This window comes from Lathamus discolor, chromosome 4 (genome assembly GCF_037157495.1).
Source record: "Lathamus discolor isolate bLatDis1 chromosome 4, bLatDis1.hap1, whole genome shotgun sequence".
Lineage (NCBI taxonomy): Eukaryota > Metazoa > Chordata > Aves > Psittaciformes > Psittacidae > Lathamus > Lathamus discolor.
In genome coordinates, this window is record NC_088887.1 from 52,542,792 (window position 1) to 52,569,327 (window position 26,536).

A 26,536-nucleotide genomic window follows, 5' to 3' on the forward strand; every position below is an offset into this window, starting at 1 on the left:
TGACAGAGGAGCCCTTTACTGACTACAGAGCATAGGTACTCTCCTTTACCTCAACAAGAGTTTGTATTTCTGGAGCAGCCCAATCTAGTGTGTAACCTTGCTGTCCCCAGTATAGTTTTATATACATGCCAGTAACAAAACATAGGATTGCAACATCCAGGTCGCTTCCCTGTCCTTGTCCATGGAGCAGGAAAATCTCTTTATGCTGAAAAGCAGCAAAAACATCCTGCAAAAACATTCAGCTTCAAACTCAGCTGCCTGGACTTCAGGGTCTTTGATGATGCCTATGCCTCAGTTACCATTGTAGTTACTGGAGCCTACTCAGCTCACCATGTGCATTTAATTTAGGAAGAGCTGAACAGCTCTCTAGACTTAAGTCTAGACTCTAACCTTATCTGCTGAAGATCTTGATTGACTACAATGGGAGTGCAGACACCTTGCTGATGTATGGACACCTGTGTGTAGGAGTCTGAGTCTGCAAGCTAACCTCCTGCTCTTGAGGTGATGTAGCCTGGGCAGAGCCCTGGGGAGTCCCTCAGGAGCAGGCTGGGTGGATGCACAGCATGACTGGCAGCCTGGGCTCCACGTGCCACCCAAGCCCTGACACTGCTGTCCCTCAGGAGGAGGCTGCATGGCCACCACCAGCGGGCAGCGGGCTGGTGAGCTTGGTAGGTTTGTTCTTGTTCTGGGATCAAGTATAAGGTGTCTTGTGTAGTGAAAAACTCGGCAGGTACCATTTTACTCAGGACTGGTGGATGTTTTCTCTACTATGGGCAAACATACTGTCTGAAGAGACTGTCTTATAACCCCTGCAGGCAAAACATCCCACTATCATTCACCAGACCTTTATAATTCTGCTAAATTATTCTGGGACATTTGGGAAAAAAAAAAAAAAAAGAAGAGAAAGCAAAGGTTAGGTTGTTTATTCTTACAAGGAAAAATTATAAAATCCATTACTGTTATCTAACATCCAGTTCACTGCAGTTCTTTGGCAGTGCTCCCTCCTGTATTTCCTGACCATGTTGCTGCAAACAAGCTTTTTGGAGGGGTGACAGCTGACACAGGGAGTTTGAAATGCAGCTGAGACTGGAAGAGTTCCTTTTTGTATTTATGATTGTGAGTATTTGCTGCTATGTCTAATAAGATCCCTGACTTACAAGATATTGTTTAGCTTATAAAGTAAAATCAAATATTACAGGTCCTGTTTTCATATTAAACCCTCACCAAATTTAAAAATAAATTTAAAAAATCTTGAGAAATCAAGCATTCTGGTATTTTCCATGTCAAGCTGATCCAATGCAGACAGTGCAGACTAAAGAGAAGAATTTTTGTGCTTGTAGTTTAAATAGGATGAGGTTAATATTGTCTTCTTAAATGTAATCCCTTTCTACAGTGATAGGATATCATGTTTCTAATTTTAATTAAAAAGCTGGGTGGGTTGGATCACTAAAACTGATATTTGGGTTTAGGGTGTGGAAGTACAGCCCTGCTCCTCCCTATAAAGGCTGGCACTGCTTGTGTCTGGACTCACCTTTTCAATTAATTTTCAGTAATTAAAGGGTGCTGTGTGGGATGGGGATAAAGAGAAACACAATTAAAATGTAATGCTTCTCCTTTGGTATCTGCATCCTTATTTATTTTAAACTACCTTCAATGCTTTCAAGAGTTTAAGTTCCTGTATCACATACTATGCAAGCAGAAATATGCGAGTGAACTGCTGCCAATGACTCTGAGCAAGCATGGGGCATGATTCAGATTACACTGTGTTTTCTTGTTTGGATCTGATCTCCTTGCTAGGAGAGGCTGAGAAAGGCCGCTCTAGGGGATTTACTTCCAGCAGCAGCAGCACATGATCCGTCAATCGCGTGATTCTCACCACCAAGGACTAATGGGGAGGGTGAAGAAAAAGTGAATGCTGCCTTGGGGAAGCAACAGCATTTTCTTCTGCTCGTGGGGCCCTTCCACCAGCTGGACGCTTCATGGCTTCTCCCAGGTTAGAAACCTACTGCTGCCCAAACCAGGATGCAGCTACACAGCTAGTGATGAACTTCCAGCCTGAAGTCTTCTGTGGAGTTTGCATTGGCAGCTCCTCCATCAGTTTGCTTCTGACTGTCCTGCAACTTCTGCCGAAGAAGGGACAGAGCCCACGGAAGATGCCCAAAGCCTCCTCCTCTTCCACCATCCTTCTCCTTATCTCCATTTGTGACATCCTTGGTAGCTTAGGTAAGTGCCAGCTTGATGTCCCTTACCCTTTCTGTAGCAAGCTTTTGTTGCTCTGTGGTACCACAGCCAAATGAAGATGGTGAGTGAACAATAGAGATTTCTGAGGGAAACATGCTGCATGTATTCACAGGCAGATTTGGGCCAAGTGAGAGCAGTAAATGATGGGCCTTTGGGGGAGAAAGGTCTTGTTTGGTAGTTATATTTTAGAGGTAAAAGCTCTTGACAAATCTACACCAAAATCTTTTTTAAAACATATTAAAATTTAAAACAATGGCAGGTTCTCAGGGTAAGGCATAGAGGCGAGGCAGCACATTCAAAACTAAAGCTGACATCAAACACTTAGCCAGTCTGTAGGACTACGTTTGAAGAACACTTCCTATATGTCTTTAAATTGTCTCAGAAAGAGTTTGCCGTCTTGTTCGCGTACCAGCCACTTCTCTGGGCACATCACATTGACAGCAAATGAGTTTGAATTGCAGCTGTACACAGATCATGCTGGACACAGGCTTCTGAAATGCAAGCAGAGCTCCCTTATCAAGGACAGCCTGCTGCTGGCCCTGTGGCTGATAGGCTGGATGAATAAAACAGCAGAGAATAAAACAAAATGAAAATAATGTGTCTAAATCTGTCCTGTCAGTCTATGGCATTTACTACCAAATTAGGTATAAATTACCATGGCACCTGCTATGAAAAGACAGGATGAGTTTGTTTCTACAATAACTTTTTTTTCCCCTTACATTCGGTAACAGAAGTAGTGCTGTTTTGTAAGTCTCTCTTGCTGCCTGGGAAGGGAGTGGAATTTCAGGTCTTTTCCCCTTTTATCCCTAGCCAGGTTCCCTCATGGTACATAGTAAGTACCAATATTAAAACAAATCATAAAGGGGGAGATAAAAAATGAAAGATACGGGAAAAACATGTGCATTCACCTGGAAAAGGTCCTTTCAGTTAGATTAGGACAGCAACAGATAAAGTTATTTTCTCCCTTTCTCTTTCACTGGCAAACTCAAACTATTTGTACATCATTGTGTTTGAATTAAACTCATTTTGATGGATCAGAAACCGTTCCTTCCTAATGGGAAACCTGGTGGCTTTGTTCTGCTATATGTTGGTGATTCAATGCCTATTTCAAGCAAACCCAGAAAATCTCACTAACAAACTCTAAGTTTGTTAAAAAAAAATGTGTATTCTTCCCATGCAATACCAATGCCCTCTTTGTTCAGTCCTGTGACAGAAAGGAAGGAAGCTGATTGTACAAGTGAAGACAGTGAAAAGTGCAATGAGGACTTATAGAGAAATAAACATTAGTGTATTACTATATGCTGGTAAAATTGTGGTTAGCTTCTGCTGTATGTCAGTCAGTTGAATTACACCCAATTTATTTTAGGGACGTGTGTGACAGTATCTGTAAGTAAGTGGGATTTTAATCTACATAACATTTCAAGTCCCATCAGCTTCAGACTCTCGGGTCTACTTTCCCTGAGCAATTACACCAGTGTTTAAATAGTGCAGTTGTTCCTGCTGTGTCCCTCTGCAGCCATAGCCTTCCTGTGGACACACAAAATCTGGGCTGTGATGCGAAATATGTGGCAGGGAAGAAGCATGTGACTGAAATCATGCCAGCAGACTCAAAGCATTATTAATACATTTTTTTCTTCAGGTATGATCTTCAGATCAAGTGTATGGCTAGGCTTCCCAGGTTTCATAGCTAACATTTCTGTGGTGAATGGGACCAGCGTGTGGCCTTCTGTTTTCTGCGTGGGGAGTGCGGTAGGTAAAGAAATCGTCTCCCCTTCCTCCTGTTCCATGTTGACAATTCCTCCACGCGGGAAGTCTGAAAGGCAAACCACTGTATATGCAAGGAAATTTGGCTGTGAGTCAGAGCCTGGATATGATAGTTTCAGCCTCTGCCACGCCCCTGCAAGTGTGGTCATGCCTCCTTTCAAAACCCTGTTTCAGGGCGGACAGGGTGCTAGATGCCACACAGTGCACGTGAGGATGCAGGGCAGCATCAGTCACACCGGTCCCAAGCTTTTTGTAGTACTCACTTGTCATGGGAATACTAGGACAGTGGAGGACACACCTGCACCAAAGTCAGGGCTATGGAGGCATAGGGTATGGGCATTCCCAAATGGGCTGTGAAGCCACTGGTTTGGTTTGTGCTAGCACAACATCAGCAATGTCCCAGCAGCTACATAGCATGAAGGTATCTATCTGCCCACCTTCTCCAGTAGAAATTATAGCCTGCATAGTGGCAGTAGGGACAAACTGAAGCCAGCAAACTGGGTAGCTCAAATTAGCTTTTGCAGCAGGAGTATCTGTTTTAGACACAGAGGGACTGCAGGATAAATATACCCAAAGATGCAAAGCTGCTGGCAGAAGGTCTGTCTCTGCCATGTAGCATTACAGTTCAGATTGCTGCTAATATGCACATTCATTGACCACATCTGGCCAAGTCTAATTAAGTATTTTCTGGATTAAAACACAGGAATAAAAAAATGTAAATCTGCAAAAGTGCAGATTAAAACTCAATTTCAAATATTGCAGTCAAAGTACAGTCAAAGACATATAATTTGAGTTTACTGTACAAGAAAAAGGCCATGTTATACCAAAACGTGGAGAATGACAATTAAGACAGGTTATCACTTTACCCAGAATCAAGAGGAACTTATGGTGCCCAATGAATTCATGCATGAGCAGGATTAGCTTTACAATCAAAAGTTTACAATGTAGATGATATGCTGCATGTAAACAAAATTGTTTTGCCCCAGTAGTTTTAAAATAAAACAGTATGATGTGCCAAATTGAATTGGCTGTACCTTATATGCCTATATAATGACAATTTTAGACATGATAGCGTTGTTCCATAGAATTAAATATCAGCTGTATGTATCTATCATTTCTCAGCTCTGTCGTACATGTTTAAGTTTTGCTGATTAGATACAAATGGATTTTTTTTCCTTTGAGGAAGAGAAAACCAACATCATCGACACCTTGTAAGAAGAATATTCTATTGAAAACCCATGTTTCCCTGTGTCTTATAGTTCAATTTCTGGCCCTTAACGCAAAAAGTAGTATTTTTAAATAGCGATAAAGAACTGCATGCAGACTATTCGCTTGTCATTTTGATCTCAGGGTATATGGTGCACAGCAGTCTACCACAGCTTTTATTTCCCTTTCCTTGGGCTCCAGCAAAGTACTGTAATTTGAGTAATTTGCTAAATTTAGATTTAATTATATTGGAATGAAAAATAACCCTCCTTCCACTCACTTCCCCATACATATTCTCATGTGAGTTAGTAAAATGTTTCTGTTTCTATTTTATTTTTCTTTTAGTACTGTTGTTTTATTTCATTTAACCATAAGCCAGTACAGACTCCAAATAGGGAGGCCTTTAGGCATCTCCTTTGCATAACATCTTCTGGTTTGCAGAGGGGTACCCTCTCAAGCACTGTAGCAAAATGTGTCATTTTGCTAAAAAGTGAGATAGCGTATGAAGATTTTGGGGGGGTTAGTGCATCTGTTTTATATTATTTTTGGACACATTCTTGTCTGTGTTGGATTTTATGGGTGGAAAAACCCCACAGTTTATTTTTGTGTGTGAATGTATAGTAAATTGTGCATTTTTCAACTGCAGCAAATACATGCAGGGGAAGTTACATGCTGAGTGCTATGGGTAAAGTGCATTAGAAAGAAACAGGAATTTTATTTTCTGACCCCTGCACTAGGAAAAAATGATGGTGTTTGAATTAAATACTGACTGATTTGTGCTGCAAATGTCTAGAGGAAGGGTCTACATCCATGGTGAAAGGAAATATTCCCCAGCTTGATTTGTCTTTGGAGGAAGGAATGGTAGATCTATATTCATTGCGGTTTGGCTCAGTAACAAGTATGTTGGTTTCAAGCTGTAAAATAATCCTGCTATGGAACCGTGCTAAAGGATGTCCAGATAAGAACTGAAAGAGTGCTCGGAGGGAAGGTAATCTGAATATTAAAATAGTTCCAGATTATTACAAAGAGCCAGCTCTTATGGGAAGAAGTTTGGCATTGATAAACAGTGGCAAAGCAAGGTCCCTTATATAGACTCATGGGAAAAATGCTTAGGGTCAGCTCATGGACGCTGTGGAATTTAACTTGACTCAAACCTGTACCCTTTGGATTTTTACTGAAGAAATCAGTCAGGGAGTTCAGTATGGGTAGTTTTTCCAGAAGGTGAGAGATATTTTTGTTAATGACCTTTTATTTCTTCATAACCTTTCCCTGAACTGGTGTCTTGTACATGAGGAATATGCCCGTCACATGCAGAACTCACAGTATATATGCACACTGTGGTGATGACTGACCTCAGTGATCTTCTTATGCTTCAGTTACTGAGAAACTACTAAAATTTTAACCTAAAATGAAAACTTCCTTGCTATAAATTTCTTTGGGCTTCACTCACAACAGTGAAGGTTAGCAGTGGAGAGGTAAATAACAGGTCTTCTAAAGAACAGAAGAAGCTGTGAAAGCAAATGCTTTCCAATTAACCTATGACTTGACCCATTGGCTACAGCAATGCAGTTCCTGTGATTTTGAGTGAGGTTTCATACATAATTTTAGCTGGAAAATGCATGTTTAAAGAACAAATCACCAGGCTAAAGGTTTGAGTCCCTCCCCTGTCCCAAGTGGTCCTTGAGAAGCAGCTGTGACATTTGGCACTTTTTTCCCCTGCAGATGTGGATCCAGCTATTATATAGTGCTGGCTTCTGGTGGTTGTTTTGCTATGCCGTTGATTCTTATCTGGTGGTAAGAAGATCAGCAGGACTGAGGTACCAGCGTTAAAGCTCTGAATTTGTTGATTTCCTTCCAGCAGTGTATATCCATGTTTGTCTGCAGCTATCTAAGCGTGTATGTGAAGCTTGTACAATTATCTGATGTTCAGACGGTTACCAGGTAAAGAAATAGATGAGTGGTGTGCTAAATGCTGAAATTGCCAAGGCAATGCTCAGATATTGATTTGTTTACGTCTAACTGGAATTTAAATGTAGCTGAGTTCATTCAACCTTTGGAAAAATAGGGAGCAGGTTGGACTCTATAAACTTTATTGCAGCAAGATAGCTATTTCTGTCCCTACTCTGTACTGAAAATTGATTCTTTCAGGAAAAAAAAAAAAATAGAAAGTGTTAACCTGAAAATAAAAGTGTGTGTAGGGAGGTGTTGAATTTCATACAGTTCATTCCTCAGATTTTCTGTCTTACCTCCTTCTCAATACTGTCATTATTACACTTCAGGTCACATTTGTAAAGTTTTAAAGAAGAATTTTATATATTTGTTATATATTTTTCTGCAATGCTTGTAACAGAAGAACCTAAACCATTTGGAAAGTACCATGCTGGACAGAAAATATGGGGTGTTTCTCAGCTGGCTGTTAGAAGGGCAAAATGACCTTCAGTTGCTACTGCTAAACGTGGAATTACGTGACTCTGTTCCTGGATAGTACCGAGCAATCAGGTGTTGGAGACATGGTTTTTCTGGCAGATGTTATCAAAATGGGGATTTTTGAATTAACTTCAGCCTGTGGAGAATAAACCTGATTTTGTGAAGTCACACAGTTCTAGTCTGAAACAGCTGGGACATGCCTTCTTCCCCCATACCTGTTAACCAAAAAACTCATCTATATTTGGGCTTGATAGTGTTCAAGGCCTGATTGGACAGGGCTTTGAGCAACCTGGTCTACTGAAAGGTGACCCTGCCTTTGGCAGGGTGTTTAGAGCTAGATGCTCTTTAAAGACCGTTCCAGCCCAAACAATTATGCAATTCTGTGATCAGAGTAAACAAAGAAAAGCTTTCTAACACACAGTTCTGAATCTCCCTAAGATGGGAGCAATATCTAACTTTGAAAGTTAAACATTATTCTCTGCAGATTACAGAAGACTGGTTTATTTGACTTTTTAGCTCCACTCTCAAGTTTTAATCCCCTACTTTGCTCTCTGCAGGAGGAACAAAGGATGCAGAGGTTCCTTATGCACATTTGGGGATAAGGGTTGGAGAATGTGGGACTTCTGTGTGCAAGCCTGAACAACCACTTTGGCTTATCCTGTTGCTGAAGGGACCCCCAGCCCCACCTGCTTTTCTCTGTTTAATGTATTGCTAATGTTATCCTGCACCCTTTCACAGCTGTAAAGCTCTGTTTCAGTGAGTGTACTATTTTTATGTTGCAATGTGGAAAGTGTAAGGTTTGGTATATTTAATTATGCCTGTCCTATTTGTTGCCTGCAGTACAATTGTGCTGTACCACATGATGACATGGGGCCTCGCAGTGATGCTCTGTGTGGAGGGAATTACACTGCTTTACTACCCTTCTCTCTCCAGGTAAGCAGGGCTCCGGGAATAGACAGCAAAATCATAGCACTCACTGGTCATCTGACTGTCTTTTGGTCAACTTTAGAGACAGATGTCCAAATGTTGGGCTTTTTTGATCTTTGAAAAGTGTTCCACTGAGCCAGTGAGTATTCTAGAAATACCTGCCTGAGTTTTAGGGTATATGCCAGGCAATACAGGCACTTGGACATGCTACAGGGCTGTTGATACACCTTCTGCTAAGAGCCACTCTTCTCCCAGTCCTGGTTTTAGCTTTGCATTTGTTCCCTTAAATTTGAGAAAAATGCACAGATAGTGCATGTTAAAAATCAACTTTGGGTTGCATGTGAACTGGTGGTAAAGGTCTGTGACTTAAAAGCTTAGCACCTGTTTGCTTCATTGCTTTTATTTTTTTTTAAGTTACAGGGGATATAGAATAGCCAGAACTGTCAGCTGTGGGGAAAAAATACTTATAAGCTGTTAATAATTTCTTCTCAGCTGTGAAAATGGCTTGGAGCATGCAATCCCACACTACATCACAACCTACGCCCCACTCCTGCTAGTGCTGGTGGTCAACCCAATACTGTTCAGGAGGACAGTATCGGCAGGTATGTTCCTAATGGCCAGCATCAACCAGAATGTGTTACTTAGCAACATAACAGTACTGTAAAAAGTCATGCCTGTGTATTCAGTGATGTGGGATAGCTCCTCATTAACTCATAAAGGTACAGCAAAGGGTGGGACAGAGTTGCCTATGGAAATGAAGATACCATCTTGATGGAAAATTTGCCCTAGAGACACTCTGATGACATACTTATGCTATGCTGTTAAAAACCTTTACTGCAGATTGTCAAAGGTGTTTTTATGTTACTAAATTACTCTTGATTTAAAGTATTTGAAGCAGTGTATAGTGAATGCTTAACTTCTACTTCTTAGCAGCCCTGGAGCTAAAAATAAGAAAATAAAATATGATCAGAATTTTATCACTTCTGATTCTGAGATGATGAAACAAATGGGAATTGTACACAACTCAGATTAAATCTTGAAGTTCGCATTTAATTTACTATTCAGTGCTTTGAAGAAATGAGACTGAAAAGAGCCACAGATTCAGTGCATTCTTTGCATGTAATATGACCAGTGTTAGATGTTTGCAGTACCTGAATTTGTACTTATCTGTGCATTGAATACATAAAAACAGCAACAGAAGACCTTGTGTTCTCAGTTCAGTCTTCATCCCATGCATCCTGTGTCCCTCAGGAATACTAACTTTCAAAGGAACAGTTGTTCCTTTAAAAAGTTGTTTCTATAAAAATTGCTCTTTTATGGGAAAATACACACTGAGAATATTTGTGTTTGTGCATATATGTATTCCTCGTGATATCTGAACAGCATGTAGCTTAACTGTCTATTTTGCTGACATTACTCCTTGAAGTTTTAGAGGTGTAGCCAATGCTATATCAATTACTCAATGAAATGTAATGTGTATAATAGGATAGAATGTCTTTTATTTTACTCTAAGCATCACATAATAAATATACCACACATTATATAGAAGTTGTAAGTACTGCCTTCTGTTATAAAACAAAAGTGTGCTGACCATACTATTTTCTGTTTTCAGTGGGATTGAGAAAAGGAAAACCATCTAGTGATCTAGTGGGATATCACTCATTTTTGGAATCCATAATGAATGTACTTTTGAGATTCCTTGATGATGGTCCTTCCAGCTTCTGAACTGCTGCTGGAGACAAATCCATCCATTCCTTTGTTTCCTCTTTACAGACATCTATCTTCTGGATCCTTGTGCCTATAACTAACAAGATACATGTATATTAATGAACATGATTGTATACTTTCCAGTTGCCTCCTTACTGAAAGGGAGACAAGGCATTTACACAGAGAATGAAAGGCGTCTGGGGACAGAGATCCAGATTCGCTTCTTCAAAATTATGCTGGTATTCATTATTTGGTAAGAGGTGCATTATATTGCTTAAGACTGCCTTTTTCCAGCTAGAGTGGGTCAGGGATAAGAATAGTCTGATGGGTTGCTTCATTTGTTTTCCTTTGTGCTTGGAAGGGAAGGTGTCTCTGGAAGAAGTAGTTCTAATCTAGTTCTCAAAGTAGCTGAATCACTCATGTAGCATCAGAAGGCTGCAAGGAAATGATAAAAATGTTTAACCAACAGGAAGATAATAACCCCAAGAAACAATAGCCAAAAAAAGGTTGGGCATAGACTAAAGCTGCCTGGAACAGCAGCTACCCAGCATTGTGGGCTGATTGACAGCTTTCCGTACTCAAGATTTCTCAGAGCTTCTGGTCACCAAACACATCACTGAAAACCTACAGTAAATAAGCTTGTAAGACTGGCTTAATGGCCCTGACTATGATTATATAATGCTGGCACCTATGTGGTCTGCAGATCCCAAGTGTGTGAAGAAAAGAATGAATATTGACTGGAAACACAAGGTCATATGCCAGAAAAGAAATCTTGTGTGTGTGAAAAGAAATGATTGTGTGTGAAATTTCTGATAATTTAATGTTTTTTGGTTGGTGTTTGTTTTGTTTTTGTTTTGTGTTTTTGTTGTTGTTGTTATTGAGGGTTTTTTTGGTTTATTTTGTTTTGGTTTTTAATATTCTGTCTTCCTTCATGAAAATAGTGCTTTGGGGTAGGACAGGAAAAAGATAGAGAGGAGAGGAGGTAAGGGAACAAGGGAACTGGGGAAAGAGGGAGGGTACAGCTTCATTCCCATAGCCCCCACTCCTCTGCTTCAACAGCACCATCCAGTGTGAAAGATTCTGGAGTAGTAACTGGAACTGGAGGCTCTAGATGCACACAGCAAAACTGTGAAAATATTTTTTACTGCAATCTCACAGCGATAGATGCATCTGAAGGAGTGGTGTTTTACTCTACAAAGGTCTGTGCAATGACCTAGGAAGAAGCAGTCACTGCTGTGAAGCGTTTACTGCCTGCGTGGGTATCACAAGCAACAGGGGGAGGAATGGTATGGTCCTGGAGTAGTGAAATGACTTGACCAAGCTGAGCAGTCTCTACAACTACTTAACTTTCTTTATACACAGGGACATTAATGCATGTTACACTGCTTTGAAAGGATGAATAGCGAGAAAGACTGCCTTTTTTTTCTCCTGGCTGCTGTATACTGGAGAGCTCTGGAGAGAAACAATTGACTTTTCTTGGGGAATATCAGAGTCTGCTTGGCTTGGAAGAGAGGTTTCTAGCGTGAAGTGTGGGGTAACCAGAAAGGGAGAGAGAGCAGCAAAGTGTCCTGCAGTGTGGCTTTCTGGAAATTACTGAAATAACAAGGAGCACAGATTTAACTAGGCTTTCAGGGCTGTGGAAACAAAGTGCCTAGAGGCACCACAGAAGTGTGTAGCAACCTAAGGAATGGTGGCCAGCTTGCTGGTCTTGGAGCAAACATGAAAGAAAAGATCCGTTCCCCAAGGTCACAGTGGGGACATTTGTTTATTTCCATTATGTCTCTTTGTAGGTTTTCCTATGAAAAAAAATAGTCACAATTCTAGTTTTGGCTTTTATTGTCCCAGGAAAACATAAGCTTTAGAGTGTAAAAACTCTCTCAAAGGTTACTGTAGGTTAAGACAGAGGCAATCCCATGCCAGAAGCTCTGAGAAGATGCCTCTCCATCCCAGAAGTTAAATATGAGATGAGTTAGTCAAAGATAGCAGGTTGGGGCAACAGGGGGTACAAGACATACCTGCAGATTTAGGAGGTGAGAACAGGAGGTTTTACACTGTGATAAAAACATAAGTGCAGGAAGGACATGTATAAACCCCTCCAGAAAGTATAACACAGATGCTGATGGTTTACTTTCTGAAGCTGCAGTAGAACTATAAAGAAATGCTGGTGTAGAAGTCATAAGAAATTACAGATATTTGCTATAACCTTTATTTAGTGTAGAATATCCTCAGTTTCTTTCACAGGGTGAGGCTTGCTTATGCTCATCCTTCCTTAGAAACAAATTACCAAAAATATGATGGCATTTTCAAGGGTTTTAAAGTCAACTTTTGTTTTGCTTCATAGTTTTTTTACAGACAGTTTTAAAATCTGTCATATTCTAGCCCTGAAATTCTAACTCCAGCTAGAGTTCCTGCAGCTTTTTACAAGTATGCATATATTTGGTTTCCTTATTTTTGAGCGCTTCCCTTTTAAGACACAAGCAAAAGAAGTCAGCATGAATGATGTTCCCATGCATGATTGATCACAGTTGTTTATCATCTCAATTTTATCCTACAATTTACTGTTCTGAAACAAGATCAAATGATCAGGTTCAATTATTATTTTTGTTGGGTTTGGTTGCTATATTGGTTTCTTTGTCTATGCTTGGGCTAGTAGGTAAGTGTCTGGTTTTTGATCATGATCTCAGAGACCAACTAGTCCCTTCAGATTGAGTGTTAATATTAAAAAAATCTCACTCTCCTTTTTAGTGACCCTAATTTTTATAATTTGAAGTTGAAGCATATTTTACATATACAAAAAATATATATAACTGTCTTGTTCTTTATTCCTGCAATAGCTGGTCATCCAATATCATCAACGAGAGCCTTTTGTTCTATCTCGAAATGCAGCCAGATATCAATGAAAATCCCCTGAAAAACATCAGAAGTGCTGCACTGATCACCTGGATTATTATGGTAGGTCAGCTGTGACATTGCTTAGTTTTAGAAATCGCTTTTTTAAGACTGGTGGAACAGCAGCAGCCTAGTGGATGATTCATGATTCTGGGGGATATAAATACCCTGAAAATCAAGGAAGAAAGACGAAGAGTAAGAGAGAGGAAGGAGCAGTCACTGTGAGCGCTTTTCACATATAAACTTTGCCAGAAATGTACCAAAAGCCAACTTTTTCTCCCATTTACTAGACTATGTATTTTCTCTGTGAGTGATTCCTGCCCATTTTAAGACACATTACAATGAGTCCTAGTTTAACCTTACTAACCTCTGCCATAACACAAGCTGTAAAATTTTTGCTCACAATTCCTGAACGTTCTCCAGTAAAGCAGTCATTTTCTGGTAATTATCTGTTTGTAACCAGAGTTTTCGTTATTATAAAGAATAATTGCATCTTGTATCTTGATATTTGGATATTTAGGGACAAATACATAAAAAATATTGAAAGCAGTGAACCAAAAAATAGCTGTAAGATGCTAGCCGCTTACTGTACCCTACCCTCTCTTCTCCTATTGGAAAATTTGACAAGGGATTTTTCAGACGTGATATTGCAGGTTCCTTTTCCAAAAGAGTTTATTCTGAAGCTATTGAATACCTGCAAAGCCTGAGCATGCTTTTTGTAGTTAAGTCCCTGAGCAGTTTTGTCCTAAAGGGTTAAGCAGTGCAACAGATTTGATACAACCTCTTTTGACAAGGAGTGAACACATCAATGTGACAGGGTCCTTACTCTTGCTCACCTGGAGAGCAAGAGGTCAGGTCTGTGAACTGAACTATTTTTTAAATTGGATGTAAAAATAATTTGCTCTTTTCTCATGAGAAAAGTGGTAACAGCTCAAGCCATTTACCTGCCAAGCATCCCACTGCACTGGGAACAGAGACAATTTTTGGGGAAATCACTTGGGATTTTATTTTTCAGTGTCTCTCCCTGTTTTTCTGTCCCACTTTGATGGGCATTTTCACTGGTTCTGGAGTCTGCAGCAATTCCAGACAAATCAATTCCTGCTATTTTAAAAACTTGACTGAGTATGCCAGTGTCTACTTTCATGTATTTGACTTGGCTTCTAGTGAAAAATGTAATATTTGCTTTTGTGAAAAAAAAAATGTCCAGAGCTTGTGGGGAAAGTTAAAAACACACCAGGGGATTGACCAGCTAAAATTAATGCCAGAAATCCATTTGGTGCTTATTGTTCGCTGTGGTGGCCTCAGCATATCAGAACAACAGGTCATGGTGTTTTGCTGGAGTTGAAAATGGAGCCTTTCTGATGTGACTCCTGTTAAACTTCTCTTTCCTAGGGGGTTCTTAACCCAATGCAGGGCTTCCTCTTCACGTTAGCATTCTATGGCTGGACAGGATGGAGGGTGGACCTAAAATGGCGAAAAAGAGAAATACCCTGGGAATCAATGTCCTCATCCACTGTGGGTGAAAATACCTATCCCTCACCAGTGAACTACCAGAACAACATCCCTGATTCAAAGAAGATAGCAGCAACTGACAGCCAACAGACTGATGAGGCTATAAGCATGATGTCTGAAGGTAACACTAGCAGTGACGACAGATTAACTAGGAGCTCTCCCATCTACCAGGGCTGGTAGTTTATAAGCACAGAGCTGGATCCCACTTCTGACATTCCCATGTCATTGTGTGAAACTGTTGCATGCTCTGGAATTAGGTTTGTGCCCAATGGCTTGATGTCATTTCCTGTAACTTGTGTGTGAGAGAAAGAGGGAGCGTGTGAGGCCAAGATATTATGGTTTATATTTTCATTTGCCTTACAGGATATGTGTTAACAGGTATAAAGGCTTGATCCTTTTTCATCAGGAGTGTATCTCTGCAAAGATCAATGTTACTTATGATTGATTTTCATCCATTTTGTTTTAATCTTTCTTGTAACCTCCATGTGGTAAAAGAGTCTTTTGTTTAAATAAATAGACTACTAATATGCTGAGATTTAAATTTCTTGCCTTGCTTGCTTTTCTTAGCATTAAATTACTCACCAAAAATTACAGCTCTGAGGTTTCTGAGACGACATTTCCAGCCTTGACACTCTGGTAAAACATTAGTGACACCAACCTTTGAAATAAGCACAGATATTTCCTGTTTATGTAGGGTATCACTTAGTCTTCTTTTGGCTTGTGTATATGAATTTTCAGTTTGGTTTTGTCTAGGGAGCTAACAGCTTAAAAAAAGATAAAATCAGGCCCAGCCTAGACTCCATAAACACACCAGAATAATGGTTCCTGTTGACTCCTGGTTCAAGCAAAAATAACCCTTCAAACTGACTGTAATATGGATTCAATTTGAGCCTTATATGTACCTGTCTACCAGGATTATGACTGTTAAGGGCAGCTGCATTAAGGGATAACATTTGCAAAAAAACCACTAGATGATCTGAGTGCTCATCAAAACCCAGAGTAAGTAGAATCAATAGTCCTTTCTCTGAGGTGTGCTCTATTTTATGTTTTCATCTCCTTAATGAAGAGATACTACATCCATTCTCCTCATCTTTTCAGGGGATTTCACCCTTTTATGGTGCAGTGCCCTAAGTACCTATATACAATTCCCTAGATAGGTTGAAGGTTAAGAAAAAAATGACTGTGTCTGCCACAGGCTTGTAACTTCATGTCAGAAGTAAAATTAGTACCATTCAAGTCTGTGCTAGAAGTTGTTTACAATACAGTTTGACTGATGGCATGGTGGAAGCCCCTTGAGCCCAGGTAGCCTCCCTCCTTTCCTTCAGCATGCGGCCAGGGCCGGGCATAAAACAAAACCTATTTTTAAAACGCTGTTCCCATCCCCTTTGGCTGAACTTCACTGGCTGTCCACACCTTTTTTTCCAGCCCAGTTCAGTCCCAGCTATTGTAGAATAAGTATCTTGTTAAAGACAGCTGGAAGATTAGTGCAATAATACTTGAAGCTTAAGCTGCTGTGTTACGGAAGGGACTCCCAGGATGGTTTGAGATGCAGGATCAGCAGAAACTATACAGAAAATATATTGATTTGCTATTTTAAATAAATTGCCTTTTAAACTGGTCTTTTGATGCAACAAAAAACAATCGGATAATTATTTAGGCAGATCATTACAAAGCTGTAGAAACCTTTGTGGTTTTATGGCTTTATATTGCTGTTGTAGTTGTACCCTCAGAAATACTGGCAGATCACCAGATTCTTTCTTTTCATCACAGTCATTTGTTTCCTAGCTAAGTATGGAGAGAAAGCATAGGGCCTTGGGAGCAAATTATATCCATCCTTTTGAAAGAGAGACCACATTTTCAGTGCAATACTCATCACAACTGCGTTCAAAAGAGCAGGAAATAGGTGGAGGTGGAATTGTTGGTAAACCTTTTCAGATGCTAGGGTGTGGGCCAAGCTACAAAACCCTAAACACAAATGAATAGGCTCTGGCTTCACAGGAGCAATCATGTGGCACAAAAGCACTTGGGAGGTGACAGGCAAGAGGTCCCGTGAGGGCTCAGCAACTAATCCTACCTTCCTTTTGCTGCTCCAGGACACACATGGGACAGGGACAGACACGGTGCCTCAGCCCCAGCCCCAGGGCCAGGAGTAGGCCCTCAGCAATGCCTTGTGGATGCTGGTAGTGGAGCACCCCTGTGGCTGGGAGAGACTCTTGCAAGGGACCTGCTTTGCTCCCCTGCTTTTCTTGTTCTTGTTCCTCCAAAGTTGTCCTTGGGGTGTGTGTGGTGTGTCTATGTATTAGTAGTCCATTGGGATGTCATCAGGAAAAATCAGGACTCATTTAAGAGCTTAAGAAAGACAACTGACCTAATTCTGACACACTGAGAAAGTGATATGGGACACTGCAGAGCAAACCGACAGTGGTTTTCAACTAAGAAGTAGGTGTGAGGAGTTTCCTTACCTGCTGTTCCCAGTCTCTGGCGGATGCACATGAGGCATTCCTCCACAGCTGAAAATGGGTTGATAATTGGTTCTGCTCATGTGTAACCATGACCACATTTAATTTCACCCTGCACAGGTCTTGCTCTTACCTCACTGTTTAACAGTTCAGGCATAGCATTGCCCTCTCCAAGAGCTGCCAGGGTTGCCCATCTCTTGCATCATTAGCGTGCTGTTGAGGTGCATCTCCCCATTGCCCCTGCTGCCTGTGCTTGCTGCTTGCACATGGGGCAGCCTTGGGCTGCTGCAGCCACCTTCATTTTGAGGGGAAACTATGGGTGTGCCCCAAGGGTCAGCAAGGGTGAGCTGTAGAATCGCTGAACCAACCAGGCTGGGAAAAAGCCCAACCATTACTATGGGACTGTCAAGCCCACCACTAAACCGTGTCACTGAGGGCAAACTGATCTCCCCTTGTGACTGCCCGATGATCTCCAGCCACAGACACACCTCGTCTACCCCCTCATAGTGGCCCCACACAATACAGATGATGCCCCCAGCCCTCATGGCCACCCCTCACATCCCATGGCTGCCTCTGCTCTCACCTCACAATATCCCCTCCAGTCTCATGGCTGTCCATCCTGCCCCATCATGATCTACCCTAATCCCTCATGGCTGCCTCTCCTGTCCCCTCATGACATGGCTGCACCACCTCTCCCCGCATAATCTCCCCTCATGGCTGCCCCTGCTCTCCCTTAATGACTGCCCCTGCTCTCCCCTTATGATCTTCCCTCATGGCTGCCCCTGCTCTCCCCTCGTGACTGCCCCTTCTCTCCCCTCATGATCTTCTGTCATCGCTGCCCCTGCTCTCCCTTCCTTGCTGCCCCTGCTCTCTCCTCACAATCTCCCCTCAGCTTTCATGGATGCCTCTCCCATTCCCTCATGATCTCGCCTCACGCCTCATGACTGCCCCACGTCTCTTCTGTAGCACTGACCTAAACGCTGTCCTCTGAAGTTTGTCATCCACTCACCACTGAGAGGATCTGTGCTCTCATCAGCACATACAAAAACATCCATGTGTTCGTTCTCATGGCAATGTGTGTCTGCGCAGTCCTCATAGCGTGTCAATTCCAGCATCTGGATTTCCAGCCTATGGTCGCTTCAAATGCACGTGTTTCTAGGAGCGTGCTGGCCTGTGCTCTGCTAAATGTGGGAAGTGCTTGTATCTGGCACGAATACTCGCTTTCTAAGGTGTGTTTCAAACATGGCTTGGGTTAACAAGGGAGAGATCCTGTCAGTACTGAAGTTCATAGATGCAGTCAGAATCTACGGTCTTCATTTTACGCTGTCTATGGGAAGGGTTCCCTTCCGCAGGCACACAGCTCTCAGTTCATGAGCAGGAACGCAGCTGTTTCTGTGGAATAGCAAGGTGTGACTCAAAGAACTAAACAGGGAATGAGGGCAGATATTGCCAATTAATAAAATACATGTGGCTAAAGTGCTGTTTTGAGAGTACAAAAGTGGTCCGTTTACCTTCCGGTATGTGGGTCATGTGGGAGCACAACAAAGCCGTTTTGAATTCATTGAAAGTTTAAAAACAAAAAGGTAAATTTAAAAAAGTGGTTGAATCCACGCAGTGAAATAAAATCGCTGTGCAGGATTCTCATGGAAGGTTACCTATGCATACAGGGCAGTGCAGCAGAATTGCTTCTGTTTAACACCCTCCTCGCCTCCCAGCCAGCTTATCAAATCCAGCCACGCACTGTAAGTGTTCTCTGTATTCCCCAAAACTTATTTTTAAGCCCACAAAGATAAAATGAAAACTTCCGGAGTAAGCATCTTCCCATATCCTCTAATACTTATACACTCCTAGCTGTTCTCTGTTGCTGGAAGAGGGCATATGGAACTGGATTTGACCTGCCAGCCTCATACATTTAATTGCCATTTTATTTGGCCAGATGTTCAGGCTAATTGCAAACCTGAAATATGAGCACTAGAACATAATAGACTACTTGAATAGGCAGATTTCTTGCATACCAAGGCTCTGCATTTATGAGGTCCTCCATATGGCTGAATACCAAAATCCTAACTCCACCTCTCACTAAGCCCTTCCTCTGGTCTTGTAGACCAAAGACACGGACAAAGCCAGAAAGTGAAATGCTAAATGCTATATCTCCCCTCCTCCCTGTATAACAGGACTTGTAACTCAGAAGTTGTCCTTGTGTGTTCATTACAAAAAGTTATCTGATCTTCTAACATTTTCTTAATTTTCACAGATTCCTCAAATTTACAGTAATCCCCAGTGGAAATCACTAAACCACATGGTAGTTAATGTAATTTTGAAACAAGCCAGATGATGGCTGGCTCACTCATCATTTAAGGAGCAGACACGCATCTATAGGGACATTGAAGTTGGCAGCTGAAGAAGATACAGTCTTACTGAGAGAAAAATAGATAGCACGGTCAAATCCAGGGATGCATCTGAATCTGTTTTCCTGAGTGGTTCCTATTCCCTTGGATACACTGTGAGCTGTATGGAAAGTTGGTTCTCCCACTGCATCTCTCTAAGCAAACTCTGACGCATTCAGGCTGAATTCAGAGAGCTAAACTCATTGGAGCATTTGTAGGTAAAAGTTTCGAAAGGCTGAGAAAATTCACTGAATAGCATTTGAGTTGACACCAAAACAAAACCCCAAAGTGAACTAAAATGCTTTCTTCCATGCACCTCACAAGGCTGGGTGTCTTTCTAGCTTTCTCCAGCTTCTGTGTTCTCACACTATACAGGATTGAAAGAGTCCCACAGAAGAAATCAGACCATCATACCTAAAGAGGGAAGGACTGTAGCCATCCCTAGACCTTTGACAGCCCCATGGGGATGGTTTGTTGTGCGCTCCCAGCTAGCCTACCCTTACAGCTTCTCTGTATGTTTAAACATGTGCAGTGAGGATCTGCTGGGCTGTGAACCTGCGTGACTCAGTCAGAAAGGACCAGCAGGCACAGGTATGGTTTTGTGTATGGTGTGCAATCGAAAGCCCTGACAAGGTGTTCTTCTATCAATGGTATCATTGGAGTGAGGGTTGGAAGGGTGAGGGGCTGGGTCGCCTTGGTGGAGCCCGCCAGATCCAACAGGGCTCTCCGAATTGGGTCAGACACTGTGCAGTGGAAACATGGGTGAGACCCAAAGGTGGCATCCTCACACAGAAAAGCCTGTGTTTCTGACTAATACAGAAACATGTCTCAGGGGCAGAAAGCTTAGCTCTAAATCTCAGTTTGAATGCCTTCAGGATTAGGGAGCTATTAGAGCCCTGTAAATTAGTTCAGGCTTTTCAGTGTTTTGCAGGAGTAATTATTTTGTGATTAGCTGATAACAAAAAAGTAAAGCTGATGGGCTCCTTCAATGCCTCATACATCATGTATGTTTGAACAAGTTGGTATAGGATAAGACAGGTCCAGGCCAACTATATTTACTGGAGCATTCGTTAACATGATCACTTATAATGCCATAGACCCTAATACATTCTTAGTTCTATTTGCTTCTACAGGACTGTGTGGCTGAGCCTACATTTTCCTCATTTTTGTCTTTCAAGTACCTTTTACAAGCAGAATGAGAAGTGAAAATGCAACACTGTGTTAAAGAACTAATAGAAAAACGTATCTGTGGTTTAGCTTCACTACAGTAGGTTCCTTTTATGCCCAAATTACTATCACACTCTTCGTTTTAGAAAAAGCTATAATGTATTTGGGAAGTTGGACTAATACAAAACCAATCCATGGCGTCAGAGCTAGAGTCTGGCTGTGTGCAAGCCCAAAGCTGCATGGTGTGGTGTAAGTAACATGGGCATGTTACTTTCATGTCTGTGTCACTTTCATAGTGAAATGTTTGTAGGGAACATTTGTCTCTTTGCAAAGCCAGCGCCTTGAGCAGGGGAGGCTGGCAATGAGGCAGCTCACTACTGCCTGTGGCTGTGTCCTGTCATGAGTGGTGGTTCCTGAGGAGATCATGGGTCTCTTTTTGTGTGCTGGTGTTGTCCTGGGATGAGATTCAAGCAGCCTTGATTCAAGCAGCCTTCCTCATTTCTGTGGGAAGGAAACTGGGTCTTAAGGGTTGGAGAAGAGCTGTGACAGATTGAGATCACAGAAACACAGAATGGTTTGGGTTGGAAGGGACCTTAAAAGATCATTCAGTTCCAACCCCCAGCCATGGGCAGGGACACCTCCGATTAGACCAGGTTGCTCAAAGCCCCGTCCAACCTGGTCTTGAACACTGCCAGGGATGGGGCAGCCATAACTTCCCTGGGCAACCTGTTCCAGTGCCTCATCACCCTCATAGTGAAAGATTTCTCCCTAAGGGGTTCCTCCCTTTGGAAAGCAGGATGATGGCACGTCTATTAACAAACACAACCTGTGTCAATGAAGCTTCGTCCTGCCCTAGTTTTTCACCAGCTTTCCTCTGCCTCCCATGACCTACTGAATGCTTTCGCACAGCATAGCCAAGAGGGACTTAGAAGGTAAATGGAGGCCCTGGATACTTGCTCTCCAGCTGCCTTTGTTGAGATAACCATCCATTTATGCATCTGTAAGCCTCCTGAAGTCTTGCAAATATGTAAAATCAAATGTGACCTCTTTTATCATGCTTATTAAAAGAGGCAGGTTTTAAAGTCAGGGGTTAAAACAATGCAGCAGGGTTTCTTGTGCAATGTGAGGAACCTGCTGTGTTGGCTGGGTTCTCCTTGCAGAGTCCTTCAGAGGGCACCAAGGCCCAGGACAGCATGAAAACACTGGCAGGCATTCATCGCAGCTGTAGCCACATGATAGCATCTGCTTCTGTTTTGCGTGCTACAGCAGATCTTGAATGGATCTCCTTGAGGAAAAGGAAGAAAAGCAACACCACAATTTTCTCTTTAGGCTAAAGCACTTGAGGGAGCACCACATTTTATGTGGCAATGAAAGGACGTTCTCCCACCATGCCCCTGGTCATGCGCCTCCATGTGACTGGGTGACAGGGAGCACAGCATTCTTTGCACCAGCTCTGTCCTCAAGGCACCAGACAGGACTTGCCAAGGATGAGAGGCATTCCCCCAGCCATGCTAAGTGCTCTGGGTAACACCCCAGCTCTGCTAATGCCTCATGTCAGGTGGTCAGCCATCTCCTAGGAATGCAATTACACTCAGAACAATGTGGCACGGGCTAGATAAGAAGGCTTTTCCTAAGTTCTTGGGATTTTATAGTCTAAAAGCTGGTATACCTAGATTCCTTCAATGTAATGTCTGAATTAATTTAAAATGAAAGAAAGAAATAAATCACATCTACATTAACGAAATACTTTTTTTCCAAAGACAAAAAACTTTATGTAAATATCTTTAAATGCAAGAGAGGCCTTTCTCCTTTGATTGCTGGGGTCTGATGCTAGTGAGCTCCATGACTTCAGTGGTAGGGAGGCTGATGTAGAATAACTGGAGACCTGTGAAAAGCACAAGTGCGCGAGTTGAAGACTCACAGGCAGCCACAAGGGTCTGAGACTTGCTCCTCTCTTTTAGACACATTTGTCCTCCCACAGGGAGCAGGGTGGTGAGACATGCAGGTGCCCATGTCACTGCTGCTGCTGTCCCAGCGTGGCAATATGTAATACAACTATTTTTGTTTTCTTTCCTGCTAGAGGTGCTGCTGTGGGTTCAGTTCCTTCTCCCAAGTTACAAGCGATAGGACAAGAGGTAATGGCTTCAAGCTGCACCAGGGGAGGTTCGGACTGGATGTTAGGAAAAAGTGATCAGGCATTGGAACAGGCTGCCCAGGGAAGTGGTGGAGTCACCATCCCTGGAAGTGTTCAAAAACCATGTGGATGAGGCCCTTAGTGACGTGGTTTAATGGTGGTCTTGGCAGTCCTGGCGTAATGGTTGGACTTCATGATCTTAAAGGTCTTTTCCAACCTCGCTGATTCTGTGACTGTACGATACTGGAACAGATTTGGATTAAGAAATGGGTCAGGGTTTTGGTGTTTTTTCTACAAGTAAATTTTAGGTAAGGTTTGGCGGGGAAATCTGTGGGACCTATTCTCAGCTTAGAGCTGTGCACAGACTAGTCCCTTTCACCTCACCTGAGCACTGATAATTTCCGCTTGTTTCTCTGACACTGCAGAAACAAAGAACAGGCAGAGATGCGTTGGTTTGTACTGGTAGGAATGGGGGGTTTTGTTGGGAAGGGGTCTTCAATGATGTGGGCAGTAAATCTTCTATTGTCTTCTCCAGTCTCAGGAGGGCTGGTAGAGCTTCTGCAATGATGAAAAATGCTGACTTTTCCCATCCTAACATCTTCAGTTTCCAAACTGGAAACTGAAGGTCCAAACCTGGAGAAATACACTGGAATCTGTCAATCTTTTGAGGACTCTGGCACAGAGTCCAGAGCATCTTTATTTATTTTATTTTTTTTTCCTTTATTGACGTATTTTTGAACCTCTTTACCCAGATCTAGGATATTCTGCTAAAACCCCCTGATGTTTCTTGTCTGTGAAAAGATTCCTGCAGATGCTATTCCAGTCTTCAGCAATGTCTCTGTCCCGAGCAGGCCCGGGTAGGAATCCTGGTCTAAAAGTTGGCTATTAGAAAGGTTTGATGATTTTTTAATTGCTTTGATCTGTAGACTTTGATCAAGTCATGAGACCTGGACCTTTAATGTGGGTAAGAAAAAAACCACAAGGGGTGTCTGTGTGGGCTGACTGCAGCACAGGCTCTGTGCCTGTGTCATTCTCCATAGAGGAAGGTGACTGGGTGGAATGATCAGACACGGTCATTTGATTGCACAGGAATTTCTCACTATTATCCCCAAAGTAGCCTCTGGGAATGAAGCTGACAAGCAACGGTTGTCCAGGACTTAAAAGACGGCAGCACCATGCTGTGGACATTCCCCATCGGGTTTCTGCTACTCTCAGGAGTCTGTGATTCTGTGCACACTAAGTGAGGGTGCTCTCTGGAGGTCTCTCAACAGCAATTTCAGTCCAGTGGGCAGGACACTGTAGCTGGAAGGATTGCAGAAAGTCTCAGAAACCCTTCTGGGGTTTTGGCCTTTCTGTCTTTCCCTTGAAGAAAACAACCAGGTTTTCAGGAACTGTAACACAGCGTGCAGGGACGTGATGCTCCCTTGACAGTGCAGATTTTCAGAAGCCTAGAGGGACAGAGTTCCATTTTGGAAGTGCAAGCTGGCAGTGCTTCACACCTAAACCCATTCTTGTTTGTGGTGCATTTCTCACTGTGCTGAATTACTCCAGTGAAGGACGAGCATGCCAACTTTGTCCCGTACTTAATGAAAAGGACTTGGAAAGGGATGAGCAGAATATTTGCTTAAGCTTATTATTGAGCTATATATTGAATGATTTACACAGTGAAGCCAAGGCTGCTTCTGTATAAGTAGAAGATGTCAGACCTTGAAGCAAGAAAAGAGGATATTGCTGCTTTCCTGTGGTTAGGTTTTGTATTCTTTTGGTTTTGTGACTATATTTGAAAGGAAATAGAAAAAAACCTATCATCTCTAAGGAAACAGAGATCTTTCTTCCTGTTGGGAAGGGAGTCAGCAGGGATGATAAATTCCTCGCCAAGTGAGTCATTTCTTCACTTACGAGACTTCAAAGCTTTAAAAATTACTTTTTGTACCATGGAGGTTAGATATGAAATCGCATGGGCTCTTAATGATGAAGCTGATCTGTCCCTTGATGGGTATCGATACACGAAAAGATGGCAGGGAACTAAGTGCTTTTGAGTGAGATGCTGCAATATTACATCTTCCCAGAACAGAGCTAACAAATACCTGTTTATTGTATTGCAGGCTGACAGAAGTGAGAAGCAAGTGTTTAGGACTGCTCAATGCAGCTATCAGATAGCTTATGGGCTAAGTAAATATTTATAGGATAAATAAAGGAAATCTAAACTACAATTCTGTCTGACAGCCACACATTTTCTTGAAACATGCCTGGAAATGACATGACTGAAAATAGTGTTTAAGAGGCAGGTAAAGCGAAAGCTGTTATACAGCGCTACCTATTAAAGCCGTAGTCCCTTGTGGCTGCCTCCTTAGCTCTCACGTTCTTTATTCTGTTATGAAGACCGCTGTGGTTCCTGGTCTTGTGGGAGCTGAACAAACATATTTGTCCCACTGCTTGTTACAGTTACAGGGAATTAACTGTACATTACATGGAATTAACTGTGCATTAATGCTGGGCAAATTTCAGAGCATGAACTGAGACAAGCGGCACGGAAGGGAATTACTTTCTCTTTTTGAGTACTTAATGACATGGTAAGGTGCTAATCATCAGCATATCAGTTTCTCTAGCACCTGAGCCTTCCCAAATGTTGCACGTCAATCCTAACTTAATGCTCTAGGTCCTTAAACACCTAAAAATGAGATGATGTGACAGAAAAGACTGTTTGATCTGAGTGGCAATTCCTTTTGAAGGGCTTTGACAATCTTTCAGGCTTAGCTTAGGCGAACGGTCAGCATGTTACATTACATTGTCCCAAAGCAAAACCCCCATGTTTCATGTTTAGTCCCCCACTGAGTACCACAGGTACCAGTTAGTAGAATAAAACCCAGCTAACAGCCCCCCCCCCCCCCAGCTGTGTCCTTTGAGGCGCCAGTGACACGAGCCTCAATCAGAAAGAGCTCTGAGATGGTTCCGGCAGGAGCTCCTCCCAGAGGGGATGATCGTGACTCCGCTGCACCAGCTGGAATACCCTGAAGTGCTTCAAAAACCTCCGTCTGCTCAAGCAAGGGTGAATTTAAACCTTCCTAGCTTAAAGAAAAATAATTTATTTTGATCAGAACTACAGTCCAATACTTTTTATGTGGAGAAACCTCCTTTTGAGGAAACTCTTTAAAGGAACCTTTTTAAAAGCACTTCGACTTAGTTCAACTCAATTGGGTCATTACCAAGCTGTATAAATTTCCAGTAAATGCATCACTGGTGGTGGGAGAATAAAACTGAACAATAAGCAAGTGATGTGAGCAGCCATACAGGTGACCTGGTTGAATGGAAAAAGTACTGAACAGAAGATGTCTGCTGAAATACTGAGAGAGAAATTGCCTGCCAGCCTGGGTGCTGTGAGCCTGGGACCCAGAAGCATCCTTGAGAAGCACAGCAAGCATCTTTGAAGTGCAGCTGGGTACCTAGAAACCAGAAACATCCTGAGACGCCCTTGATGAGCACAAACCCAAGGAGGCTGGAAAAAGGGGAAAACATCCTGAGAAAGCAAGAGCTGGTAACTGCCATTGGCTCTTCTAACTGCAAGAACAGGAAAAATCCTGAAAAATAAACACTGGTCTGAGAGAATAGAAATCATCATCTGCTGGCTGTCCCAGGTGAAACCCAGAAGCTAAAAGCATCTACCGGCTGCTCGAAATGGTGGCATCCTACACGCTCGTATGTCTCTATGACTCTGC

General features: G+C 42.3%; 1 protein-coding gene across 1 annotated transcript; it reads left to right on the plus strand.

Annotated features, from left to right (window-relative positions):
• The first annotated feature begins 1,790 nt into the window (after positions 1-1,790).
• On the plus strand, positions 1,791-15,164 carry GPR143 (G protein-coupled receptor 143). The gene is made up of 8 exons (XM_065675738.1): positions 1,791-2,223; positions 3,881-3,990; positions 6,934-7,028; positions 8,479-8,571; positions 9,058-9,167; positions 10,417-10,525; positions 13,107-13,224; positions 14,554-15,164. The coding sequence occupies exons 1-8, from the start codon at positions 1,980-1,982 to the stop codon at positions 14,851-14,853; spliced, it is 1,179 nt and encodes a 392-aa protein (XP_065531810.1). The 5' UTR covers positions 1,791-1,979; the 3' UTR covers positions 14,854-15,164.
• The last annotated feature ends 11,372 nt before the right edge of the window (positions 15,165-26,536 follow it).